Genomic DNA, 24848 nt, shown 5'->3' with positions numbered 1-24848 from the left:
TTTCTCATCTGTACCAAGCTCTTCTTCTGGAGAACCCGATGAAACGCTTTGTACAAGTGCAAAATGTCTTAATTCTGCATTATTTTTTTTAGCATGCATTAATTTTGATCTGTGATCTGTGTAAGAATAAGTGCCACAATCTTTTTCAGCCAATGTTACTTTCAGGAAAACTATGGACTGTTAAAGAGCTAATTTGGCGTTTTCTGTATGCATGACTGCAGATAAAGTAAATATTTCTTTCTTTAATGTTTCATTTTACAATTTAATTCAAAATGACCTTTCCTTGTTCTAAAAAATGTCCTCTTCCTCAACGTCAGATCAAATGTGTCAGGGACAAAATATCCTGAATTATTCCCAGTCACAGTCATTGAAGCATTCGGTATATGCATGGCTAATGGCTTAATTTTCTCCTTCTTATTCTGCTCCGAACATCTTGCTGGCACACGATGACCTACATGGTGCCAGGAAAAAGCTTTCTATTAGAGTAATGTGTCCAGGAACTTAACTCCAAATGCTTTACTGCTCAGATTGGAGAAAAATTAAATGTAGGAGAGTAGGAAATAATTCAGAAAAAACTGAACATTACATTGGTACTTGTTTTTGTTCCTTTACTTTTCATTACAAATTATACTGAAAGGTATTTTCTCCTATTCACAGACACAAAAATGTGTAGAGTAGAGTCTAGAATAAAGTGAAACAAATACTATACATTTGAAGGCACATATTGAGATATGTAGATTATTAATTAATTTATAGGGGATTAAAAGGGTTTTCTAGAAATCCGGGCGCTGGGGCAGGTTCACCAAAAAAAAGAAACAGTGGTAACAGTGGGTTACCATGCTTATGGTCTTTGGCACTGCCAACTCAGCTCAGTTGCCATAGAGATGTTATTTGTTACTTAAGAGGATGTGGCATCCTTTGGTCTGCCAATTCTGTTATCTGGTGCTGAAGTAGTGTAAGCATACTTACTTCTTATTTAAACAACTGCCAATGTCCCCATTTTTCCAAGAATCCTAGGTTTTACATTATAACATCTCTACATGGATCCTGCAATTACCTCCTCAGATATTTACTGCATACTAACTCTTGTCGTCACAGCTTCTATACTCCTGTGCTTGGTGTTTCTCCTACAATGACCAAGCTGCTCTGACCTCTGCCTTTCCACTGTCATGATGGAACTTGACATCAGTGTCTTAACACCATCTAAACATCCTCTGTTTTTAAAAGAGTCTGCTTTGGGAGTAGAAGCTGTGGGATTTCCTGTAGAAAACTCCATACCATCCTGGGCGGGTTCTAAGGGTAGATACATACAATCGCTTAGAGTTTCTGGTTTGGACCCCTGATAAATTTGAAGCATCCATTTAGGGATACATGATAACCATTAAACTGGTTTGCCATTTAAACATCTCCAACTACTGCAGACATGAAAATTTGTTACCACCCTTATGGTTATTACTCTCTTATTCAGATTATTGGTAAATATTTATTAAGAGTAGCAATCTTTATGCACACTTATGGTAATTAGCAACTTCATTGAGATGATAACAAGTAGAAGTAGCATGTCAAACTATCACATGGTAGGATAATTAAGGCTGCATGCACTCTTCTATGTGCTGTACAGTAATCTGGTCTCAATAATCTGACCAGATCATGGCCGCCATTGTAGTCGATGGACACCAGATATAGTACAGTTAGAACATTGGCCCAAATGTATTAATATCTTTATGCCAATTTTCTATCTGACTGCACAGAAAAGAATGTGCAAACTGCTTGCACAAGTATTTATAAAATGTCTGTGCCAGTTTTGTGTTGTGGCTGCACTATGTGCGCCGAGCCACAACATTTCTGCAACTACAGGGGCATTTAGTTGCTGATTCAGGCCATGCCCCACATTTATTACAGTGACTTGACAGAATTGTGTTGCACATCTTACATTAAAGGTGCACCAAAAAAAAGTTGATACACACTTACCGAGCAGTGCAGGGGGCACCAGATTAATGAAGACCGTTCCCCAATATTCAATAATCTGGTGCACCCTGCACATCAGAGAGGCAAATTGCACATTCTTTTGAAAAAATCTGGGTCAGTGTGTATCACTGCATTGGGCGCCCATGCCGCAAAAGATAGAGCAGGACCTATTTTTGACCTGTTTTGTTACTTGGCTACTCAGCTTCCTATGGAAAGGAGAGGAGTCAGCTATAAGGTGATTTACTTAACTTATCCTCAACCATCCACTGATGAAAAACGTCATTAGGTGCAGGTCCTGAATCTACAGCGTCAATGTTTGCCACAGACTATACAAATTATATAGCAAAATGACTGTTACATATTAGGAAATTAATTTATAATGCTCATTTTGAGTTAAATTATTACATTTTTAATTTAACCCATCAAAAAACCAAAAAATGAAAAAAAGGTCCTTTAACATTTTTTTAACTATCCCTCTGTGTCAGAAAAAATGATGCAAAAATGTTTATGGAATTTATGGCTCTTAAACCAAGTATTTTTTAAGGTCTGGTCATAAAGTGGGTAATATCAATGTCTCCGAACTGATGATTTTTACCTCTAGATATGTTACCTGGAAAATAATAAAATGAAAAATTCTTTACCTGTCATATTGCAGTAAACTCTCAATGGTCCTTGTGGTCCACTGCCATCTGGATCAATCCAGTAGAAGTCTGATGTATTGCCCAGGTGTCTGTATACTTCACAGGAGAGCTCATACATAGCTGTAACAAAAAAGTGTTGATATCTGAGATCAGACAATTATTTTGCTACTATAATCTATATGAAACCTAATAGGAAAGGTAAGGACTAAACAGGTGTTATTAATACAGTGTATCGAAATCAATTAAGTGTATCAAATACAAAGCATTTTCACAAAGATCCTCCTTTGATACTTTCTGTTTTTAAAATATTTGCATTTTTTCTATGTTATTTGACATCTAAAGGCAACACATTGAGTAAAGAATTCTCCCCTAAGTATACTACTTTAAGGAATTTGTTTACATGTAATATTTCTGGCAAAGCACTAAGCTAATGTATATAAAGAATTTTACAAGCAGTCCCTAGTGAACCTTATCCTTTTTGTTGAATGCTGAATGTAGTGGAGTTCAGGGATCTCCTCTGATTTATTCTCCTGAAAAGTGACTGACTAAAGTACTACTTGAACACTTGTCATTTGTAGCATATATTGCACTAGTGCTTAAGTATGGTTTCCATTGAGGTAGGTCAAAAGTGGATGCATCTACTGTATGACTAAGAAATAAATGGCTTCTTGACTTTGTGTGGGGAGCTGTTGGCCTCAAAATGAATTCTTAAAAATGGTCACCTGCTTTTCAAACAACTGTGCAAACAATGGTAGTACAAATTAATAGAAGAAACTTTGTGAGATATCTTTCAAGGTGAAAATTCTACTATTCCAAACTTTTTTCTTCCTTGCATGCTACTTTCTCTCCAAATGAAATGAGTTTCACTTCAAGCTAACTAAGGTTGTCCATAACATAGAAGCTCCTATTGGGAAGGAGGGTTGTTAGAGTAGGGCGGAATGCCCTGTGCCTGCATACTTTCTAAAAACCTTTTTTTTCAAAGTTATGCCGGACTGGAGCTGGCATAGTCTTGACCCCCTGACGGATGCACCAAGAGGCCTTTGCCGCTTGATATATCTGCTGAACTGGGGGGCGTGGCCTTTAGCCCCCCCCCCCCAAGTCTCTATTCTCTGCCATAAAGTATTTCTAATCCTGGGCCGGTACTGGGGAAAACTGCAAAAAAATTACATAATACAAGACATATAAAAAAGTCAAAAATCTTGTTCTCTCTTATGTAGACACTGTGTGGGGGGATTTATGAAATCGTGCAGTAGTCATGATTTCTCTCTGCCAGTGGATTATGTGCTGGATATACCAAGAGGTTCAGGCTGTGCGCTTAATTGAATTCTATACCAGGTCCTGTCTGGTGTAGAATTTTACTATGTCCTATCATGTCTCTTCATGCTCACTTCATGTGAGGGTTTTGCAGGGGGGGAAAAGTCACAATTCCTGGCTATATGCCTTTTTCATGTTCGGCCAGGCTAGTACATGCCCCAGTAACCTCTGCAGTTCATTTATAAATTACTAAAATAAATCTTAAAACAAGTTAAGGAATATTGAATTATAGATTAGGACTGAGGCAGGCAGGAGTAATCTACCATCATGGTAGGTTTTCTTCAAGTTTTGAAACGTGGAAATAAAATGATAAAAGTGAAGCATAAAAGTATTTTTCTTCTATCACAAAGAAGGTAGTTAACAATTCATTTTTGACAATACATTTTATCAGATGACTGTAAAGCAGAAAATTGTCAGCCTTCACCAAACTAACCTACTGATCCCTAATTGTCAGGGTGACAGTTAAAACTTCTCCTGGAAACACTTACGTATCTAATTACTGTAAAAACTGATGAACTAAGAACAACATTTATTTCCCCAGAGCTCTCTACATGTGTCTGGAGAAAAGCAAAAAAACTTGTGAATACGCTTTCTGACACTTAGTAATCTAGTTTATTGCCAAGGTCCCAATGCCAGCATTATATCAGCTATCAATAGTCTCCTGGTGGGATTATAGTCTACACCTGTTTGCCTGACGGAAAGTGCAGTTAAGATGTGTCACTTTTGTGTCATGTGAAAAATAATAAAATAAATATTTGTGCAAAAAATGTTTTTGGAAATAACAATGTTATCAAGAAATTAAATTTGAGTAGTTTGGGAATTGTAGAATAATGTTGCACACTGTAGATCAGTATACAGGGGCCTATAAAAATATCATAATAGAATTTTGAATGGGTCTCCAATGACATTTTAGATTTTTTTGATACAGAAACTTTACTTCTTGTCCTCTCATCCTCTCCTGACTACTTCTATGTTGTAAAAGCATGGTACAGGTGCTTCATAACTGTGGCCTTCATTCTGAACACCATGGGGGTATTTATTCGCAATGATGTATGGTGAACCAGTGCATTATGTAAACCCAGACCTCCAGCGCACATCTGGTGGCCGGCATGTTACATAGCAGATCTACTCCATGTCCTGCCTGGCATAGAATTGCGCTATAACCTGCACCATAGTCACAATACCTGTTGCACAGCCAGGAATTGTGACTATTTCAGGGCTTGTATACCAGAAAACTGGTGTGCAAACTGTGATAACCCCCCCTCCTATATTTTTAACGTAATTACACCAAGCAGCTTGACATATAAGCACTCATAAAACTCCCTTTCACAGTTCATACCTACCACCATCAGTGCATATGAATTTATACATTTAACATCCTTACAGCAATGGAAACTGCAACTATTTATTTTCACCATGCACTCCCTCTTCATAGCATTTGCATGGTAAGTATACCATGTTTTGGTCTTTATGGTCTTTATCGTCATGGAATCCTCCTATACAGGAGTTTGTTTTATTTTGTATATTTATATGCCTAGTGAATTTATCTATTTTAAATATACTGTTGTTTCTGAAAACAGGGTTCTCCGTACAACAAAAAGAGGTGTAAATATTTGTTTTGGCATAACTGACTAAACAGTTTTTATCTCTTTTTTCATTGACTGCTCTGTCAAAAGGTCACTTATCTGAAATAATGCGCTGCTTTGTATAACAGAATGAAATATTGTCTGGCGTATACATGTCACAACATACAATAATTTATAATGCATCTGACTGCACTAATGGGGCTAAAATGTAATCTAAATGACATTCCTTGTCAATGTCTGGTCAACAGCTCCACCACTTCTGACTGCTTCAGGGCCACTTCCCTTTTAAATCATAATTGCACTACTTGAATGTGCAGGTGCAAACTTATAGGGAACCTGTAAATGATAGTACGTAATAGTAAATGATCTACGTAATAACCCATACAACATGTTGTCAAGCATCTTAACATTTGACACATCGGGGCTCATTTACTGCACCCTTCGGATACGTCGGATATTCAGACAATTACCGATTTTCGCCACAGTTAAAAGGGGTATTGTGGTGCACACGATCGGATTTTGGGTTTCATGCGACACAAATCAGGGGGGGGGGGTATCGCGGACCGTCGGACGATCTGACGGATTCAGACGGAATATGGGATTTAACATTTAAATTGTGTCACAAGACAATGCACTTACATGCAGCAGGAAGAAGAAGGTGAAATCCAATGGACCTGAGCGGGGAGCTACACATGCAGGATATCGGTTGCCTGATCTTTGTGAATTGTGGCAGAGTTCATCCTCATCGGTCATTCTGGATCGGGGATCGCGCAGGGACTGGGTAAGTAAATGTGCCCCATCGTGTTTCATTCATGTTCCAGTGTGGTGGAATCTGCTTTTCAGGGAAATCTAGCTTGGTTTTATAAATTCATGGGGGGAGCACTGAAGTCAAGCTCTCCCTGCCTGAGAATGCCCTTTTCAAAATAATTGATGGACCTGTGCTGTTGTAACCTCAGCTCCAGAAGTGTAGCCCTGGATGTAAATCACAGTGAAGGAGGCATTCTGGGATGGGGAAAGCACTTGGCTTCAATTGTAAAGTCTCTGCCTCCATGAGTTTATACCAGTTTAAAGCGATTTGCATCTAACTGCAAAGTTGAATTTCTGGATGATGCAACTACAGTAGGCCATGAAAGAAACATAATTTGAAAAGAGTTAATCTACTGGGACATGTTTATTTGGTCATTTTCTGCTGATAGTTTCACTTTAAAGGAAGATTAAGTTAGACTTGGTATCTCACATTACTTTAACTGTCACCAGCTTTAACAACATTAATATAACAGCAAACCTCAGGTGGATATAAAATATTATTTTTTGTATTTACTCTTTTGTGTTAAAAAATCCTCTCCAAACTCATACGCAAATGAACTGAATGTTTTTTGCATGAGATGAGTCAGTATTAGTAGGAGCTAGAGATGAGCGAGCACTAAAATGCTCGGGTACTCGTTATTCGAGACAAACTTTTCCTGATGCTCGAGTGCTCAATGGGAGACTCGAGCATTTTTCAAGGGGACCAAGGCTCTGCACAGGGAAGCTTGGCCAAACACCTGGGAACCTCAGAAAAGGATGGAAACACCACGGAAATGGACAGGAAACAGCAGGGGCAGCATGCATGGATGCCTCTGAGGCTGCTTAATCGCACCATTATGCCAAAATTATGGGCAACAGCATGGCCATGACAGAGTGACAGAATGAAGCTAGATAGCATCTAAAACATCCAATAATTGACCCTGACACTATAGGGGACGGCATGCAGAGGCAGCGGCTGCAGCGGCAGGCTAGAGAGTGGCATGGCGACATACCCTAAATGGACTCAGGCTTCAAACCAATGGGTGGCAGAGAGGAACCAAAGGAGGTGAGCAAGAAGCGCTGAAATTATTTCCTCTGTGAACAAAAGGTTGACGGTATATTTAGTCGATAACACAGCATGGTGACGACATAGTGACCAAGTTCCATAACGTATCTGGTGAAACACCCGAAAAATGAGCCTGACACAGCTCGTTTGATAAGGGGATGACATTTGGAGGCAGCCATGGAGAGGACTTCCATGATTAAGAGCGACAGTATGGGGCATCCATATTGCGCTTCTATGATTGCAACTGCAGGTCTCCAGCATGGCGGCGACAGACGCGCCAAGTTCCACTATGTATGTGGTAAAACACCTGAAAATTCTGCCTGACACAGCTCGTTTGATAAGGGGACCATGTATGGAGGCAGTGAACTAGTAGTAGATTAAAGGTGCTGCAGTTAAAACTATGTTAGTTGGATCTTGGGATGGAGCTGGCGCTCCGCTGCCAGGCGAGCTTTCGCCAATCCAAGCCCCTGTCTCTAGGCTACTCCCCAAACAGCACTTCTAAGAACCTTTTGTATAAGATCAAGTGTAGTAGCGTTCTTATAAGTTTGGGATATGGCGGGTGAGGGGAATGTAAACAGATGCGTAAGAAGCGCTGAAATAATATCGGTTAATCATAAAAGTTTGCCAGTATATTTTGTGGATAACACAGCAGGGTGGCGACAAAGTTAACAACTTTGATGTGGAATCCATGAAAACAACCCAAATTTCTGCCTGACACACCTCGTTTGATAAGGGGACGATGTATGGAGGCAGCTATATGGACGACTTTTGGAGGTAGCAATGGAGACAACATGTGGAGGCTGCTATGGAGACAATTTAATTTGGATAGTGCCTGTATGTGGCAGTCCAAAAAAGTTTTCAAACCAGAGGAGCAGGTAGGTGGCCCTCCAGAAAAATTGAATAGATTGAGTGCCTGTATGTGGCAGTCCAAAAAAGTTTTCAAACCAGAGGAGCAGGTAGGTGGCCCTCCAGAAAAATGAAATAGATTGAGTGCCTGTATGTGGCAGTCCAAAAAAGTTTTCAAACCAGAGGAGCAGGTAGGTGGCCCTCCAGAAAAATGAAATAGATTGAGTGCCTGTATGTGGCAGTCCAAAAAAGTTTTCAAACCAGAGGAGCAGGTAGGTGGCCCTCCAGAAAAATGAAATAGATTGAGTGCCTGTATGTGGCAGTCCAAAAAAGTTTTCAAACCAGAGGAGCAGGTAGGTGGCCCTCCAGAAAAATGAAATAGATTGAGTGCCTGTATGTGGCAGTCCAAAAAAGTTTTAAAACCAGAGGAGCAGGTAGGTGGCCCTCCAGAAAAATGAAATAGATTGAGTGCCTGTATGTGGCAGTCCAAAAAAGTTTTCAAACCAGAGGAGCAGGTAGGTGGCCCTCCAGAAAAATGAAATAGATTGAGTGCCTGTATGTGGCAGTCCCAAAAATTGTTTAAAACAGAGGACCGGGTAGGTGGCCCTCCAGAAAAATTAAATGCATAGAGTACTATAGCTAGAGCCAGTGGGCCCTGTCAAAAAATAGCCAGTTTCCTCTGCTTTAGTGTACAAAGAGGAGGAGAAGGAGGAAAATGAGGAGGAGGAGTGCATAAATTATTCAGGTTGAGCTTCCTTCACCTGGTGGAGATTGGAAATTATGAGAAATCCAGGCTTTATTCATCTTAATAAGCGTCAGCCTGTCCGCGCTGTCAGTCGACAGGCGTGTACGCTTATCGGTGATGATGCCACCAGCTGCACTGAAAACCCGCTCGGACAACACGCTAGCGGCAGGGCAGGCAAGAACCTCCAAGGCGTACAGCGCCAGTTCGTGCCACATGTCCAGCTTTGAAACCCAGTAGTTGTAGGGAGCTGTGTGATCATTTAGGACGATGGTATGGTCAGCTACGTACTCCCTCACCATCTTTCTGTAAAGATCAGCCCTACTCTGCCGAGACTGGGGACAGGTGACAGTGTCTTGCTGGGGTGACATAAAGCTGGCAAAAGCCTTGTAAAGCGTACCCTTGCCAGTGCTGGACAAGCTGCCTGCTCGCCTACTCTCCCTCGCTACTTGTCCCGCAGAAATACGCACTCTGCCGCTAGCGCTGTCAGAAGGGAAATACTGTTTCAGCTTGTGAACCAGGGCCTGCTGGTATTCATGCATTCTCACACTCCTTTCCTCTCCAGGGATGAGAGTGGAAAGATTTTGCTTGTACCGTGGGTCCAGGAGAGTGAATACCCAGTAATCGGTGCTGGAATAAACTCTTTGAACGCGAGGGTCACGGGATAGGGAGCCTAGCATGAAATATGCCATATGCGCCAGAGTCCCAACGAGCAAGAATTAACTCCCCTCATCTGGCCTGACTGTCCATTTCCTCCTCCTCCAACTCCTCCAACTCCTCTTCTTCTGCCTATACACGCTGAACAGTGAAGGACTGAACAATGGTCCCCTCTTGTGTCTCGCCAACATTCTCCTCCTCTTCCTCCTCATCCTCCTCCACCTCCTCCGATATGCGCTGAGAAACAGACCTGAGGGTGCTTTGGCTATCAACAAGGGAATCTTCTTCCCCCGTCTCTTGTGACGAGCGCAAAGCTTCCGACTTCATGCTGATCAGAGAGTTTTTCAACAGGCCAAGCAGCGGGATGGTGAGGCTGATGATGGTGGCATCGCCACTGACCATCTGTGTTGACTCCTCGAAGTTACTCAGCACCTGACAGATATCAGACATCCACGTCCACTCCTCATTGTAGACTTGAGGAAGCTGACTGACCTGACTACCAGTTCTGGTGGAAGTTGACATCTGGCAGTCTACAATCGCTCTGCGCTGCTGGTAAACTCTGGATAACATGGTTAATGTTGAATTCCACCTCGTGGGCACGTCGCACAACAGTCGGTGAGCGGGCAGTTGGAGGCGGCGCTGCCCTGCCCTGAGAGTGGCAGCATCTGTGCTGGACTTCCTGAAATGCGCACAGATGCGGCGCACCTTGGTGAGCAAATCAGACAGATTGGGGTATGTCTTGAGGAAACGCTGAACTATCAGATTTAACACATGGGCCAGGCATGGCACATGTGTCAGTCTGCCGAGTTGCACAGCCGCCACCAGGTTACGGCCGTTGTCACACACAACCATGCCTGGCTTCAGGTTCAGCGGTGCCAGCCACAGATCAGTCTGCGCCGTGATGCCCTGTTATAGTTCTTGGGCGGTGTGCTGCTGTGCCTAGAGCTAGCGACTGATGGCGTCATGCCCACGGATGGTAGTTCGGAGGAGGAGGTGGAGGAGGGGTGGGAGGAGGAGGAGGCATAGTAGGCCTGAAAGATCTGGACCGAGGTAGGCCCCGCAATCCTCGGCGTCGGCAGTATATGACCAGCCGCAGGGTCAGACTCGGTCCCAGCCTCCACCAAGTTAACCCAATGTGCCGTCAGCGATATATAGTGGCCCTGCCCGGCAGCACTCGTCCACGTGTCCGTGGTCAGGTGGACCTTGTCAGAAATGGCATTGGTCAGGGCACGGATGATGTTGTCTGACACGTGCTGGTGCAGGGCTGGGACGGCACATCGGGAAAAGTAGTGGCGGCTGGGGACCGAATACCGAGGGGCGGCCGCCGCCATGAGGTTGCGAAAGGCCTCGGTCTCTACCAGCCTATAGGGCAGCATCTCCAGGCTAAGCAATCTGGAGATGTGAACATTGAGGGCTTGGGCGTGCGGGTGGGTTGCACTATATTTCCTTTTCCGCTCCAGCGTCTGGGGTATGGAGAGCTGAACGCTGGTGGATGCTGTGGAGGATCGTGGAGGCGACAATGGGGTTTTTGGGCCAGGGTCCTGGGCAGGGGGCTGACTATCAGCTGACACAGGGGAAGGAGCAGTGGTGTGCACGGCCGGAGGTGAACGGGCTTGGTGCCACTGAGTGGGGTGTTTAGCATTCATATGCCTGCGCATACTGGTGGTAGTTAAGCTAGTAGTGGTGGAACCCCTGCTGATCCTGGTTTGGCAAAGGTTGCACACCACAGTCCGTCGGTCATCCGGTGTTTCCTAAAAGAACCTCCAGACTTCTGAAAATCTAGACCTCGCCGCGGGAGCCCTCGCCACTTGAGCTTCACTACGTGACACATTTGGCGCTGATGCACCAGCTCTGGCCCTGCCTCTCCGTCTGGCCCCACCACTGCCTCTTCCAACCTGTTCTGGTCGAGGACTCTCCTCCGTCTCAGAAGCACTGTGTTCACCCGGCCTCTCAACCCAGCTTGGGTCTGTCACCTCATCATCCTCCGATCCCTCAGTCTGCTCCCCCCTCGGACTTCCTGACCTGACAACAACTTCACCACTGTCTGACAACCGTGTCTCCTCATCGTCCGACACCTCTTTACACACTTCTTCCAGTACGTCAAGAAGGTCATCATCACCCACAGACTGCGACTGGTGGAAAACCTGGGCATCGGAAAATTGCTCAGCAGCAACCGGACAAGTGGTTTGTGACTGTGGGAAGGGTCCAGAAAACAGTTCCTCAGAGTATGCCGGTTCAAATGCCAAATTTTCCTGGGAGGGGGCAGACTGGGGGGGAGGAGGCTGAGGTGCAGGAGCTGGAGGAGTGCCGATTTCGGTGACATGGGTGGACTGCTTGGAAGACTGACTGGTGGACAAATTGCTCGAAGCATTGTCGGCAATCCACGACATCACCTGTTCGCACTGTTCTGGCCTCAACAGTGCTCTACCACGAGTCCCAGTAACTTCAGACATGAACCTAGGGAGTGTAGCTCTGCGGCGTTCCCCTGCTCCCTCATCAGCAGGTGGTGTCTCACCCCGCCCAGGACCACGGCCTCTGACCCCTGCAGTAGTTGGACGCCCACGTCCCCGCCCTCGTCCTCTACCCCTAGCCCTCGGGTTAAACATTTTGAAAATGAAAGTCATAACTTTAATTTTTTTTTTACTTTTTTTTTGTGTTTTTTTTTGGTGTTTTTTAGTTTTTAAAACCAAACAATGCTATCCTATTGCTATGGCTATTTTCTAGCCAAGTATAAAAGCACACTGCTATGCCAGATGAGAGGACGCTGAGTTATGAAAAAATAAACGTAAAATAAAAAGTAAATGGCAGACTGTGCCTAATTGAAATCCAACCCCTAATAAATTGTCCCACTTCGGTCTTTGCGATGGATATGTGCGTCACTAAGCGCTAAACACAACGGTCGCAAGTCTCACTGCAAATTCCTCACAATATGGTAGTAGATGCACTACAGCAAGGCCAGCCACCAGCAGATCAACCAGAAATAAAATATAAAACGCTATTGTAGGCCTAAGTAAGCCGTTTGGATTCTCCTATGGCTATTTTCTAGCCAACTATGAAAGCACACTGCTATGCCAGATGAGATGACGCTGAGTTATCAAAAAATAAACGTAAAATAAAAAGTAAATGGCAGACTGTGCCTAATTGAAATCCAACCCCTAATAAATTGTCCCACTTCGGTCTTTGCGATGGATATGTGCGTCACTAAGCGCTAAACACAACGGTCGCAAGTCTCACTGCAAATTCCTCACAGTATGGTAGTAGATGCACTACAGCAAGGCCAGCCACCAGCAGATCAACCAGAAATAAAATATATAACGCTATTGTAGGCCTAAGTAAGCCGTTTGGATTCTCCTATGGCTATTTTCTAGCCAAGTATGAAAGCACACTGCTATGCCAGATGAGATGACGCTGAGTTATGAAAAAATAAACGTAAAATAAAAAGTAAATGGCAAACTGTGCCTAATTGAAATCCAACCCCTAATAAATTGTCCCACTTCGGTCTTTGCGATGGATATGTGCGTCACTAAGCGCTAAACACAACGGTCGCAAGTCTCACTGCAAATTCCTCACAATATGGTAGTAGATGCACTACAGCAAGGCCAGCCACCAGCAGATCAACCAGAAATAAAATATATAACGCTATTGTAGGCCTAAGTAAGCCGTTTGGATTCTCCAATGGCTATTTTCTAGCCAAGTATGAAACCACACTGCTATGCCAGATGAGATGACGCTGAGTTATCAAAAAATAAACGTAAAATAAAAAGAAATTGGCAGACTGTGCCTAATTGAAATCAAACCCCTAATAAATTGTCCCACTTTGGTGTTTGAGGTGGATATGTGTGTCACTAAGAGCTAAACACAACGGTAGCAAGTCCCCCTGCAAATTCCTCACAATATGGTACTAGCTGCAAATAAAAAAAAAAAATGTATAACGTTATTGTAGCCCTAAGAAGGGCTGTTGGGTTCTTGTTGAATCACTCCTGCCTAACACTATTCTAATAGAACACCCTAACGCTTTCCCTGACTTTCCTCTCTCCCTAGCGGCATCCAGACACAGAATGATCCGAGCAGCGTGGGCAGGGGCTAGTCTATTCCAGGGTCACCTGATCAGGCCAGCCAACCACTGCTATCGACGTGTAAGGGTACCACGTCATGCTGGGTGGAGTGCAGAGTCTCTTGGCTTGTGATTGGCTCTGTTTCTGGCCACCAAAAAGCAAAACGGCAGGAGCTGCCATTTGCTCGAGCGGGCGAAGTATTCGTCCGAGCACTGAGCAGTTTCGAGTACGCTAATGCTCGAACGAGCATCAAGCTCGGACGAGTATGTTCGCTCATCTCTAGTAGGAGCCAATAATATATTATGATCTATAGCATATAAAACAATGGTTTTGTCATATTACAGATCTAAGGTTTGTGTGCTGCTGAATTAGAGAATCAGGCTGTTCAGAATTGGATCTTTAACTGCCTATATTTCAGACGTGACTCGACAGACAGTATTCTTACCTTCAAAATAACACTGAAAGCATAGGGCCACTTGAAGTCCAGCATATCAGCCCGGCAAAAGTGACTCTTTTCAGCTAATTTCCATAGGAATTCGTAGACAATTTTTTAAAAATAGAGGTAAGTTTTAACATAAAATATGGGGATATTTTATAGCCTACTCAAGGATGTTGGTACTTTAGTGGCTTTAAAGCTGTTAACAGGTTCTTTTTAAGTACATAAAAATGAACTCTAATATCAGTGACGATCCAAGGACAAGAGACTCTGTCTCAGGGAAAAGAAAATTGTAATTTCTAATTTGCTTCTGAAATTGTATTAACATAGGGTTTAGAAAGGAAAAGCAGTTAAGCAGTTTGTAATTGCTCCATGATTGCAGAATAATTGGCTACTGGCTGTGGTTTATGCCAGTGGCTGCCTCTACTGTGTCCACTTTAACAATTGATTTTTTTATTTAGTGAAAAATATCAAAGAAACATTTTAAAATCTATTAGCAATCTAAAAGTTTCAAACATTCCAACATGATATTACAATTGCTTCTAAATATGCCTTCCAATAAGTCTACTGTGAAACCTTGACCTATTTGTTTGCAGACGATCATCCAGGAGTTCAAGAAAGAAGTTAATTCAGACATTTTCCTTTCCTGCTAGATATACACCGGTATTTCTGAAAATCCATTGTACCCACTCCTGCTGCTAACTAATGAACTTTTAAAGGATTTCAATTATCATGTATGCCCTGCAGGAAGATATCGGAGTTTAAAGTATACAGACAATATGGTATTAATTTAAACTACCAGACTGATACTTAGTGCAAGCAAACATGGGGATTCAAAGAATTGATAGGTGTGCAGAAGACTAGCCCAGGGGTCGAGAAAACTACTTTAGAGGGTTATAAAGGAAAGGGAGAAAAGTAATATTCATTTTGAGAATCCTAGCACAAAATGAGATAGCGCACATAATATTTTGACTTGCCTGCAGAGCTATTAAAGAAACCGGATCTGCATGTACAGTATATCGGCAATGCCCTCCTTAAAGTATTAGTGCTTCAGATCAAGAGCTTAAAACCAGTTTTTGATCTTTTTCTCTATGTTTGAATAAAACTTCTGCATCCCTTGACCCCATTCATTTCTTATTCCATTGTATACATCTAATCAGTTGCTGAGAATGGAAGGAACTCAAATAATGTAAGACTTCTATGGAAAAACGACATTGCTTTTGACTACAAATGACAAATGTACAGATAGTACATTAGAATTTGTTGCTTATATTTGTAAGTCTGGAATAATACAAAAACTATATTGGAGAATGAAATTCCACCTCCCTTGAATGGATCAACCTTTCTGTGTGTCAAAGGCAAGGGTTTCCGATGTACCTTGCCACCACTTTGGTAAGCATGATGCTGTTAGCGGTAATTGCTGATTGTGATAGACTCAGTCAACATGCATCAACTACAGATGTAACTGTGACTATCTATATCTGTATTTGTGACATTCATTCTGGGTTTCTGATTTCAAGAAAATATACTACCAGGATCAAGGTTTGTAAACCAAGCTCACTTACTCGCAGGCGTGTGTCCCCACTGGGTGGAACTGCTCTTCTTTTAGCTTCTTATGACCTTGATTTTACAAAAATAAGGCTTTAAAAAAGATGCAAATTAGCCTGAGGGGCTCCAGGGTTAATTAACAGCTATGGAGCCTGGAGCCCCTCATGCTCATTTTCATCATTTTTAAAACCTTTTTTTGTAAACAACACGGGCATTTGAAGCTAAAAGAAATGTGGATCCTGCCCGGGGGGCACACATCAGTATATCAGTGTGCTTGGTTTACAGTCCTCGATCCTGGTGATAGATTTCCTTTACATAAATATAAAAGCAATTGCTTGTCCCTAGTGGCTCCCCAGTGAGCATTCATACTGTACATACCTCTGTTCTCTGCCTTGTATCTATTGTAACTAAAGGAAGCATCATGCATCAGTGTATGGTATAAACTCCGCCCTCTCATGCATTCAGCAGGCAGCTACTGTGGCAGACAATTTTACACCAGACCCTTTCTGTGCTACGAACTTCCAGGACAAAAATCACCAATTATAAGGAAGGAGCAACACTGTGACAACAACGGACCTCCGTCTAGAGATAGGGTGCACACCTCAAACAAACCTAGCTTTACGGCAAACCACTACTGAAGAATCCATGGCGGGGCTGATATGTTGTATATTTTCACTCCTGGTAACTACACTTATCACAGGAGTCTTCACTTAGCCAAAATAGGTGCAGGTTATAGCCAGTGTGCAAGATCAAGGCAGGAAAGGCTCACCCCAACCAACTCCACCACCGGGCATGGCCACCTTTATGCACCTCCATGCCCGCTCATCGTGGAGGTGGCATAAGGGGAAAAATAATAATTCTTGTCGGTATGTGAGAAACTTTGATTATTTCAAGGCTTGGAGTAAAAATTCTTTGTCCAGCCTCTGTTACCTACAGTACATATATACGTACAGTATGACATGGATTATGTAAAATGGTCTTATAATAAGTAAATTTAAGTTAGAACCCATTCGTAATGCCATTGTGGGAATGTATAGTCAGCAGCAAGCGTGCAGCCATATCTACGTCCACATTGATGGAAATAGGCTCCCGGTGGCAGTGCAGTGCCACAGCGAACTGTGCCGTACGTGAGAAAAAGGTAGAACATGTTCCATATTTCTCCGTTCATCCAGCCGTACGCCAATAGTGTGATGTAGCCTTAGGTTAAGTGCACACAATTGTATTTATTAGCTGTGAGCTAATACCATTGTGTTCCATTTTGTACGTTCATGGTGTGGTGGGCCCCTGTTTTCACCCTGTTTAAGTATGTGGCCTTGTGCACATTGCCTTATGATGTAAATAGAATAACGTTGTCATCTAATAACTATAGGATATTAATATATTCTTATGGGCACCATATTACAGCTTTGATAAAACTAGGGGTTGTATGGCTGTTTTTATGATGCATTATACTCCATTTACTATAGCACTGAATACTATATGACGCATCCATTTATAAGGTCTAGGTAACTGCTATTTCAAGCAGTTTTATTACAATTCGAGAAATATTTCTCAATTGGTTTGAGTGATCTGTTTACCATACACGCGTATGTGCATTTTTATATTTCTGCAACACTTTACATTGATTTAGTGGGAAAAAACAACCTCTTATTTAATTTTTTGTAATCCTCTATAATTACATTGCACAGAAGTGACTGCTGTGTTCTGGCAGATTATGGGAACAGGGAAATCATTTCCACATCTCATTCAGATAATGGATGAGCTGTGAAATGAGTTCCATAGTAGACTGGTACCTTGGAGGTTGCTTCGACTAGCTCTCTCGACTTTTCTAAGAAGCTGAAACATTTTAATACCACAGCTATAAGTACACTTTAATTTCTGTTTTGAAAGAAAGGGCCAAAAGGTTATGGAACATTTTTTAATGTGAACCATCTGCAGAACATAGTGCTAAAAATGTAGAATTTTCAGAGGCAGACTTTTGTGAGTTGTCTTTTTCCAAATGTTGGATTTCATCCTGAACTTACAGTTTGCGATTCATACGGCACAAGAATAGAAAGTTTTGCTTTTCATATGTATGTAATATAAATATAAGTTTGGGCTCTTTGTAAACTCAAGTCTACTTATTATAAGGTGCCATGGAGAGCAGCAGAATTGCCTTTTACTCAGTGTGATACCCAGAGTTGTGTCTCACAGAATCATGTGGAAAGTGTTGCATGGACTGCAGAGCTGCATAATTGAATTAAGAATTATACCAAGTAAGCAGCTGGATACGCTTCATATGGACAAGCTAGGCACACAGAGCTCAGAGAGTATTATTTTTAGTTCTACGTTAATTGGCATTTATACATTTTTAATCTAAATCTATCTCCAGCAGTAAAGGGGTCTATGGTTCCAGAAACAAATTTTAATATGAAAAGAATTGTTTGCTTAACCTCTTGAGGACTGCACTTCTTCAGCCTAATTGCCATTTTAATTGTTTTTTTTTTTGCATCACTGACATAAAACTGTACTTGCCCAAAATGTTATTTTTTATTGTTCTTCTGATAAAGCTAATTGAGGGCTTTGCAGGATATGTTTAATTACTTTGGTGCACCATTGTGGGGTGCAAATAGTTTATTGATTAACTTTTGTTAACTCGTAAGTTGGAATGAGAATATTCTTCCATTATCTTCTGTATAATACATCTTTTGCTATTGGGTATATAGAGAAAATATTCAAATATGTTATTTTCTATACAGGCCAGTGTGAAGACTATTAGGGAGATACAAAATATATAAAGTGTCACAGGTAGAAAATGGGACACAGGTCTTCACCCATAACCCCTGTCGACTACCTAACAATTCCCACAATTCCAATGGTCAGGGACTTCTGGATGACAATCCTTACAGTAAATGAGTGCACAGATAAGGTGCTAAGTCACAGAAGGACAGACAGATAATAGACAAACAAGCAAGGTCAGAGCAAACCAGCTCAAATCCAAGATGGTAAATAGCAAGTGAATAGTCAAATAACCTAGCAAGGGTCTAATTCATAGAAAGAAATAGTAAGCAGTAGCAAAAGGCAAGAGAGGTGGAAAACATGTGTCAGAATATTGAATTAACTAGCAATCAGAACTGGGAAGATATATGAAGGAGTTCCTGGACGACACCCCCAGTAACTGACTGGTTCAGCCATCCATCACTCAATCCACATTTGAACACAAACTTATCTCAAAATGACACACCCAGTTTTTCAAAAGGAAAAGATCCTGAAAGGCAGCTGTCAATCACAGCTTTTGAGATGCCTTATAATTTTACCTCTCCCCATTACTCCCCCATGGATGTTTCCATTTAAATCTTTACTTCATATATAAAACACAAAATGTCCAGTGGTTAAAAGGGTCCAATAAAAACTTAATCAAGCTTTATTTATTTTGGGATATAACACACTTCAACGCTGCGGTTGTTATCTTATTATCCTAGTTTGTGAAATACATCAACTCTTGTGAGCTTTACTTCACTTTTAATTACTTATGACATAATTTGAAGATCTGTAAATTACTTGTTTAACACCAAAATCATGGTATTCAGAAAATAAATTATATTTTACTTACTTCTTTCTGCCAACAAATATCTAAAAATATTCTGTAAGGGGAACTGATTCTATTATGCAGAAATTGTTCTGACCAACAGCTTTCGGCCAGTCTGTGCACCATAACAACCCAGAAACCCCATTAACAGTAAGATTATATCCATTTTTCTTTATAATTATGTTTAATAGATGGGATTATTACAAAATATTATGTGTGCATTAAATTTGTTACAATCCAATAGTTACTATATAGTAGTGGTGGGAGCATGGGATAGAGATGTGACATAACACAAGAGGCTTATCTCCATGCTCCGGGCTGCTAATTAAAATTTTCTTTTTTAGGTGATCCCATCCTGTCAAGACCAGCAAAGGATATCTCCAGGATCAACATCAAGAGGAGGGGAGGTGAGTATTTCTAGTTGTTTTTTCAAATGGTTGATTTCCTGTAATTTTTGGTTTTAGTGGGATTTATCCATATCATCACTGATTACACATATTACATATACACATTGAGATGTATAACAACACTGTGACTGGGATTACCAGGCATATTATGAGACCTTGCCTCTTGCAAGGCCTAATGGGTTGATCAAGATGGAAGCTGTAGCAAACCAACGGCTCCTTCTAGACGATGGGGAAGATGGCCATGTAGATGCTGTTGTTGTTTTCGACTTTGAAATGGCCACAGTCAGTATTATCACCAAATATGGCCGATGGAGAAGGAGCATGGCTGTAAATCACCATTCGCAATCGCACATCTGAGCGTATGTGATCATTATGGTGTAATTGTACATTATGGTATCTTAATTATATGCACTTCTTGTTGTCCAGTTAATTTATAGTATGTTAAGGAGTTTATAATGATAAAAACACTGAAAGTTTGTGGTCTAAAGTGTTGAAGCACTGTTAAAAATGATAAGCAATTGCTTCTGATATTCTATGGGGGACATTTATAGAGAATGAATTTACATATAACTCTGCGTTGTATTGTTTCTTTTGAGAATTATAAATCATATGAATGAACACATATATGAATGAAGGGGTGAGTCCTTATATAATCCAAGACTGTCAGCACTGACTAGCTACGTGACTGTGCAGGAACACATCTAACACATGTACCAGGGCTGCACACAGTTTCTTATTTATTCTTACATTCCTGGGGAAACTTATTGAACAATATTGTAACAGAAAAAAGAAGAAGAAATGTTTTTCTCATGAGTAATACAAGAATCTACTGTTAGAACTATGTTAGACAAGTCTATTTTAAAAAAAGTCTTTATTCAGTCTTTTACTGCCAAAATAGATGGCACTCAAATTTGAATAATAATTGCATAGGAAAATAGGAAAAAGAAGTCCTTTCTGCACATTTGAACAAGATTATTTTCCTATGTTTTTTGACACCCTTTGTATTTCCTGTATTTACATATCTGATCACATTGTACCAAGTCTAATCTTTTTACAGTTAGTAATCATACTGTCTGTATTATTCACAGCATCTGAAGAAGGTCATTTTGACCGAAACGTCATGCTATTCTGTGGATTTGTACAAAAATAAAAAGCAATTATTATTCAAATTTGATTGATTGCCATCTTCCATTATCTATGCATGAACGGGGCTGGGACTAGTTTGGCACCATCTACTACACAAGGAGTGCTGTGAAATTCCTGTTATTTATTTTACTGCCAAAAGACATGAACTATTTGTACCTTATATTGGGTTGCTGGGTCTCTGGGTTTCCTATCCCAATGATTATGCTCTCAGGCTATCATTCTGCATAGAATGTCCTAGACAGTGCTCTTTGGCAATGTTGCTTCTTCAACTATTAACACTAGTCACATGCTACTGTATATGACATTATCAATGAGTTTCTGCAACTAGGCATATGAATCTGAATTTTTAGACTGAGCACAGCCCATGTAACTAAAACTTGCTATTATAAGACAAAAAAGTTATTGTCACAAGCGTGGGTGCTCCTGCACCCTTGTGCCTCCCTGTGCCCCTGGAGCCTGCCTGCACTGTCAATTACTTACCTCGGCTCCAGCAACAGTCTCCACAGTCCCTGCGCTGATAATTGGCACTGGCTAGCCGCCTGCCCTGATAAATTCCCAGCTCCTTCCTGTGTCCCCTGCCGGATCTTTGTGTCTCATAGCCTTAGAGAAAGCTTTATCCCTATGCCTTGCGACTGTTTGTTGACCTCCTTCCTGTCCCCAACCACAGTACTGTCTCACAATTCTATACTTCACCTTGGCCACCACGGCAGACAGTAGCGCCTGTGGAGCGACCTGGTGGTACCACGCCACAGCAAGTCCAAACTGCTTTGGGGCGGGCTCTGGTGAAAACCGGGTGCCATTTAGACAGTGATGGAATGGCTTAAATGGACTGATTGGACCAACAAGGGGAGTGAAACCTAAGCTTAATCCCCTTATAAGCTATCTCAACCAAATTTCCCAGCCTACCCTAAGCAGTACGTGACAACTGGTCACATTCCCTTTCTGTGCCAAAGTGCAAACACAGAGACAAACTGGACAATACAAACATAGCAGAGAAGTTGAACGAAGAGGACAAATGCAGCTCTGAGACCAAAATAGATGGCTTACGCACTGCGTTTTTGTTGTATTTCTCTTGTCATTACAACATAAAAAACAGTGGTGCTGGATGATGGTGTTGGGTCTTTCCCATTCTCATCCTACTTTCTACCCAACACAAGTACACATTGCAATAGGAACTGAGCTTAGTATTGTATGCAACTCTTTAGCAAAATGATAGAATTCTCTCAAGAATTAAGGATAAATTGGATCTAGTAGAGATGTTTTTTATTATACCAAATGCAAACACATTTTCAGGCAAATATACATGTTTTGAGTCTATTCTATAATGCAGTGGGACTACGTTTTGCCGGCCAATGCTCTTGTGACATCACAGTGACATTTCCTATTCACTTTGAATGCTGTCTGCTGTAATTGCTGTGCCAGAAACAAATTGTAAAGCACTTTCTCGGGATCCCCTGATGCCCAGGATTGTTAGCTTGCATAGAAAAGACATTATACTGTTTATGAATGATATGCTGCTATCTAATGGTGACACATGTAAAGGAAAAGTTTAATCAAAACTAAAAGAAAATAGCATCTTTAATATACTGTGTTATCTATGGATCTCAGAAATTTGCTCTGATTTTTCAATTTCATACATGACTTAATCAGACCTTTTATTGGAAGTTTAACAGTATTGCGCAATTCCCATTCTTTTGCTTTTCTGAAACTGCTATTGTCTTAAATTTGCTTTGAAGTTTTATGTTTTATTTATTATTTAAGCTTTTTTTTTTTCAGATGCCCGAGTTTACTTTAACCCTAAGTTGTCTCATTTATCCTATATATATGGGGAATTTACTGGCACATTGCAACAAATGATCAGAAGCTATACAGCCTCGGGTCCTACAAAGCCAGGATTGAAGCCAAAATGTCAGCGCCTACACACCGCCGGCTCTTTACCGCCAATATGTATCAAACAGGCACTGTGTACGGAGGGGGCTCAGCCTGTGAGCTCTCTCCATACACACGCAGCCAACATGTTATGTACATATATGTCACACTTCGGTAAGGGGTTAATAGGTCCGCTCATCACTAATAGTACAAGTTACAGATTTTTGAAAGGAAGGATTAAAAATGGAAACACAAAAACGATATAGGGTCAGTTTGTTAAGGGGTTAAATTTTAGACAAGAAAATGCTTTGCAATTTTTATAAGCATTGATGACCACTGAGATACCTACTTTGTTAATTGCATCTTCTGTACAAAGTGGGATGTACAAAATAAACAGGAAAACCATCACCTATTTTCCTCCAAACTAGGGAACAACATTCTTGTACCTTATTGGAACAATCAATCCAGGGCCACCACTGCCAGTCTTATACTACCCATGCGTTTCTATGGATCAGAATACCTTTCCAAGCAATGATCATTAGTGCATTAGCTTGCACCTAGCATCAGGGCATGTACATAAGCCAATTACACTATAGACACCTGACACTGTTATAGTTATACATATATAATGTTTATATAAAGCATGTCTGTGCATTATTTGTAGTAAAACGCAGTTCTACTAACAGTGATATTTTAGACCAGGAACTCAAACTCTGATTGTGAGATCTTGTAATAGAAATACAAGCAGTCTAAAAGGAAAATGATCTGACATTAATTTGGTTTTTACAAATGTCTCAAATATCCCCTATAATTATATTATTGCTTCGCTAAAATGATGGTAATAAGAACAAAAGACAAGACGCCCAAATTATATTTAAATTTCCATCCCCAAGTAATTAAAATGAAATTACAGTTCTGTGGGATATAAGAAAATCACAATATTAAAGTCATCAGGGCCCATTTAGTATAATATTTTCCTTAATGTCTACTAAAGGTGCGGACATAGCCTCAATTAAGGGAAAGGTTTTCTTTCTTTCGCATGAATAATATCACTAGGAAAATTTTCCAAGCAGATGTAATTTGTAAAAGACGTCAAAAATGAAACATATAACTATAGTACAGCCAAAGAATTTTCCAGTAGTTTTCATAAAGTACAATTTAACATTTGTCCAATGTTCACTACTTTGAATGCCGTATAATTAAAATAATTGTACTCGGTGCAGCCTTGTTCCCAGCTTGTTGTGCATATAGTACAAGTGCCGAAGCTTTTGGTAATCATGATACCGTATTTTTCGGAATAAAAGGCGCACAAAAAATACTTTGATTTTCTCAGAAATCAAAGGTGCACCTTATAGTCCAGTGCACCTTATATATGAACCGTACTTACAGACAACAGCTGCCTTGAACTGTGCACAGGTCTGCCACCTGCTGGAACCTAGACGTTTTAGCAGGCATTTATTGATGGTGTGCCTTATAATCTGGTGCGCCTTATAGTCCGAAAAATACGGTAACTGTTCTTACTTTGGGTTTCACCCTAGTTTATGCCATTGTTTTTTTATCATTACCCCAATGCACAGAATAACATGCACAGTACAAACCAGTATAAAAATACATGAAAAAAACTTTGAGGGGGATGAAGTGCTTAAGTCAAGTCACCTCAAGTTACCAACAATTTCTAAATTCCAGAAAAACTCTTAAAATTTCTAAATGGAAAACAGTTTTAATTCCTAAATGCAAACATAAAAGCAGAGATTTAAAAACATATGTTCTTTATTCTAAAAATGATACCATAAAAGTATTGTCGAAAAAATACATTACAATACATAAAGCAAATGTATGTAGAGATGAGCGAGCACTAAAATGCTCGGGTGCTCGTTATTCGAGACGAACTTTTCCAGATGCTCGAGTGCTCGTCTCGAATAACGAGCCCCATTGAAGTCAATGGGAGACTCGAGCATTTTTCAAAGGGACCATGGTTCAGGAATAAAATGTGTTATTTAATTGAAAAAGAATGTCTTCTGATAAGTTAGCAGATGTGTGCAAACATCTGCAGTCTATTCTTCACTGCTCCGCGCGTATATTATCTCCCGACAAGTTATCAGATGTGAAGAACAGTGAAGAATAGAATAAAAACAGTGAACACAGTGACCACAGTGAACACAGGATCATTTAAGTGAAAAACGCAGTGAAAAACAGAGTGAAGAATAGATTAC

At 40.9% G+C, this 24848-nt stretch overlaps 1 protein-coding gene across 1 annotated transcript in view; it reads right to left on the bottom strand.

The window, feature by feature from the left end:
• CNTNAP2 (contactin associated protein 2) overlaps positions 1–24848 on the bottom strand; it is a 1040519-nt gene that overhangs the window by 342866 nt on the left and 672805 nt on the right. Inside the window, exon 12 of the mRNA XM_072153374.1 lies at positions 2610–2729. Coding sequence (XP_072009475.1) covers positions 2610–2729 — 120 coding nt within the window. The remainder of the gene's footprint in view (positions 1–2609; positions 2730–24848) is intronic.

Source organism: Engystomops pustulosus, chromosome 5 (genome assembly GCF_040894005.1).
Source record: "Engystomops pustulosus chromosome 5, aEngPut4.maternal, whole genome shotgun sequence".
In the NCBI taxonomy this organism is placed as follows: Eukaryota; Metazoa; Chordata; class Amphibia; order Anura; family Leptodactylidae; genus Engystomops; species Engystomops pustulosus.
The sequence above is the reverse complement of the archived record's forward strand: the minus strand, read 5'-3'. Positions and strand labels throughout refer to the sequence as shown.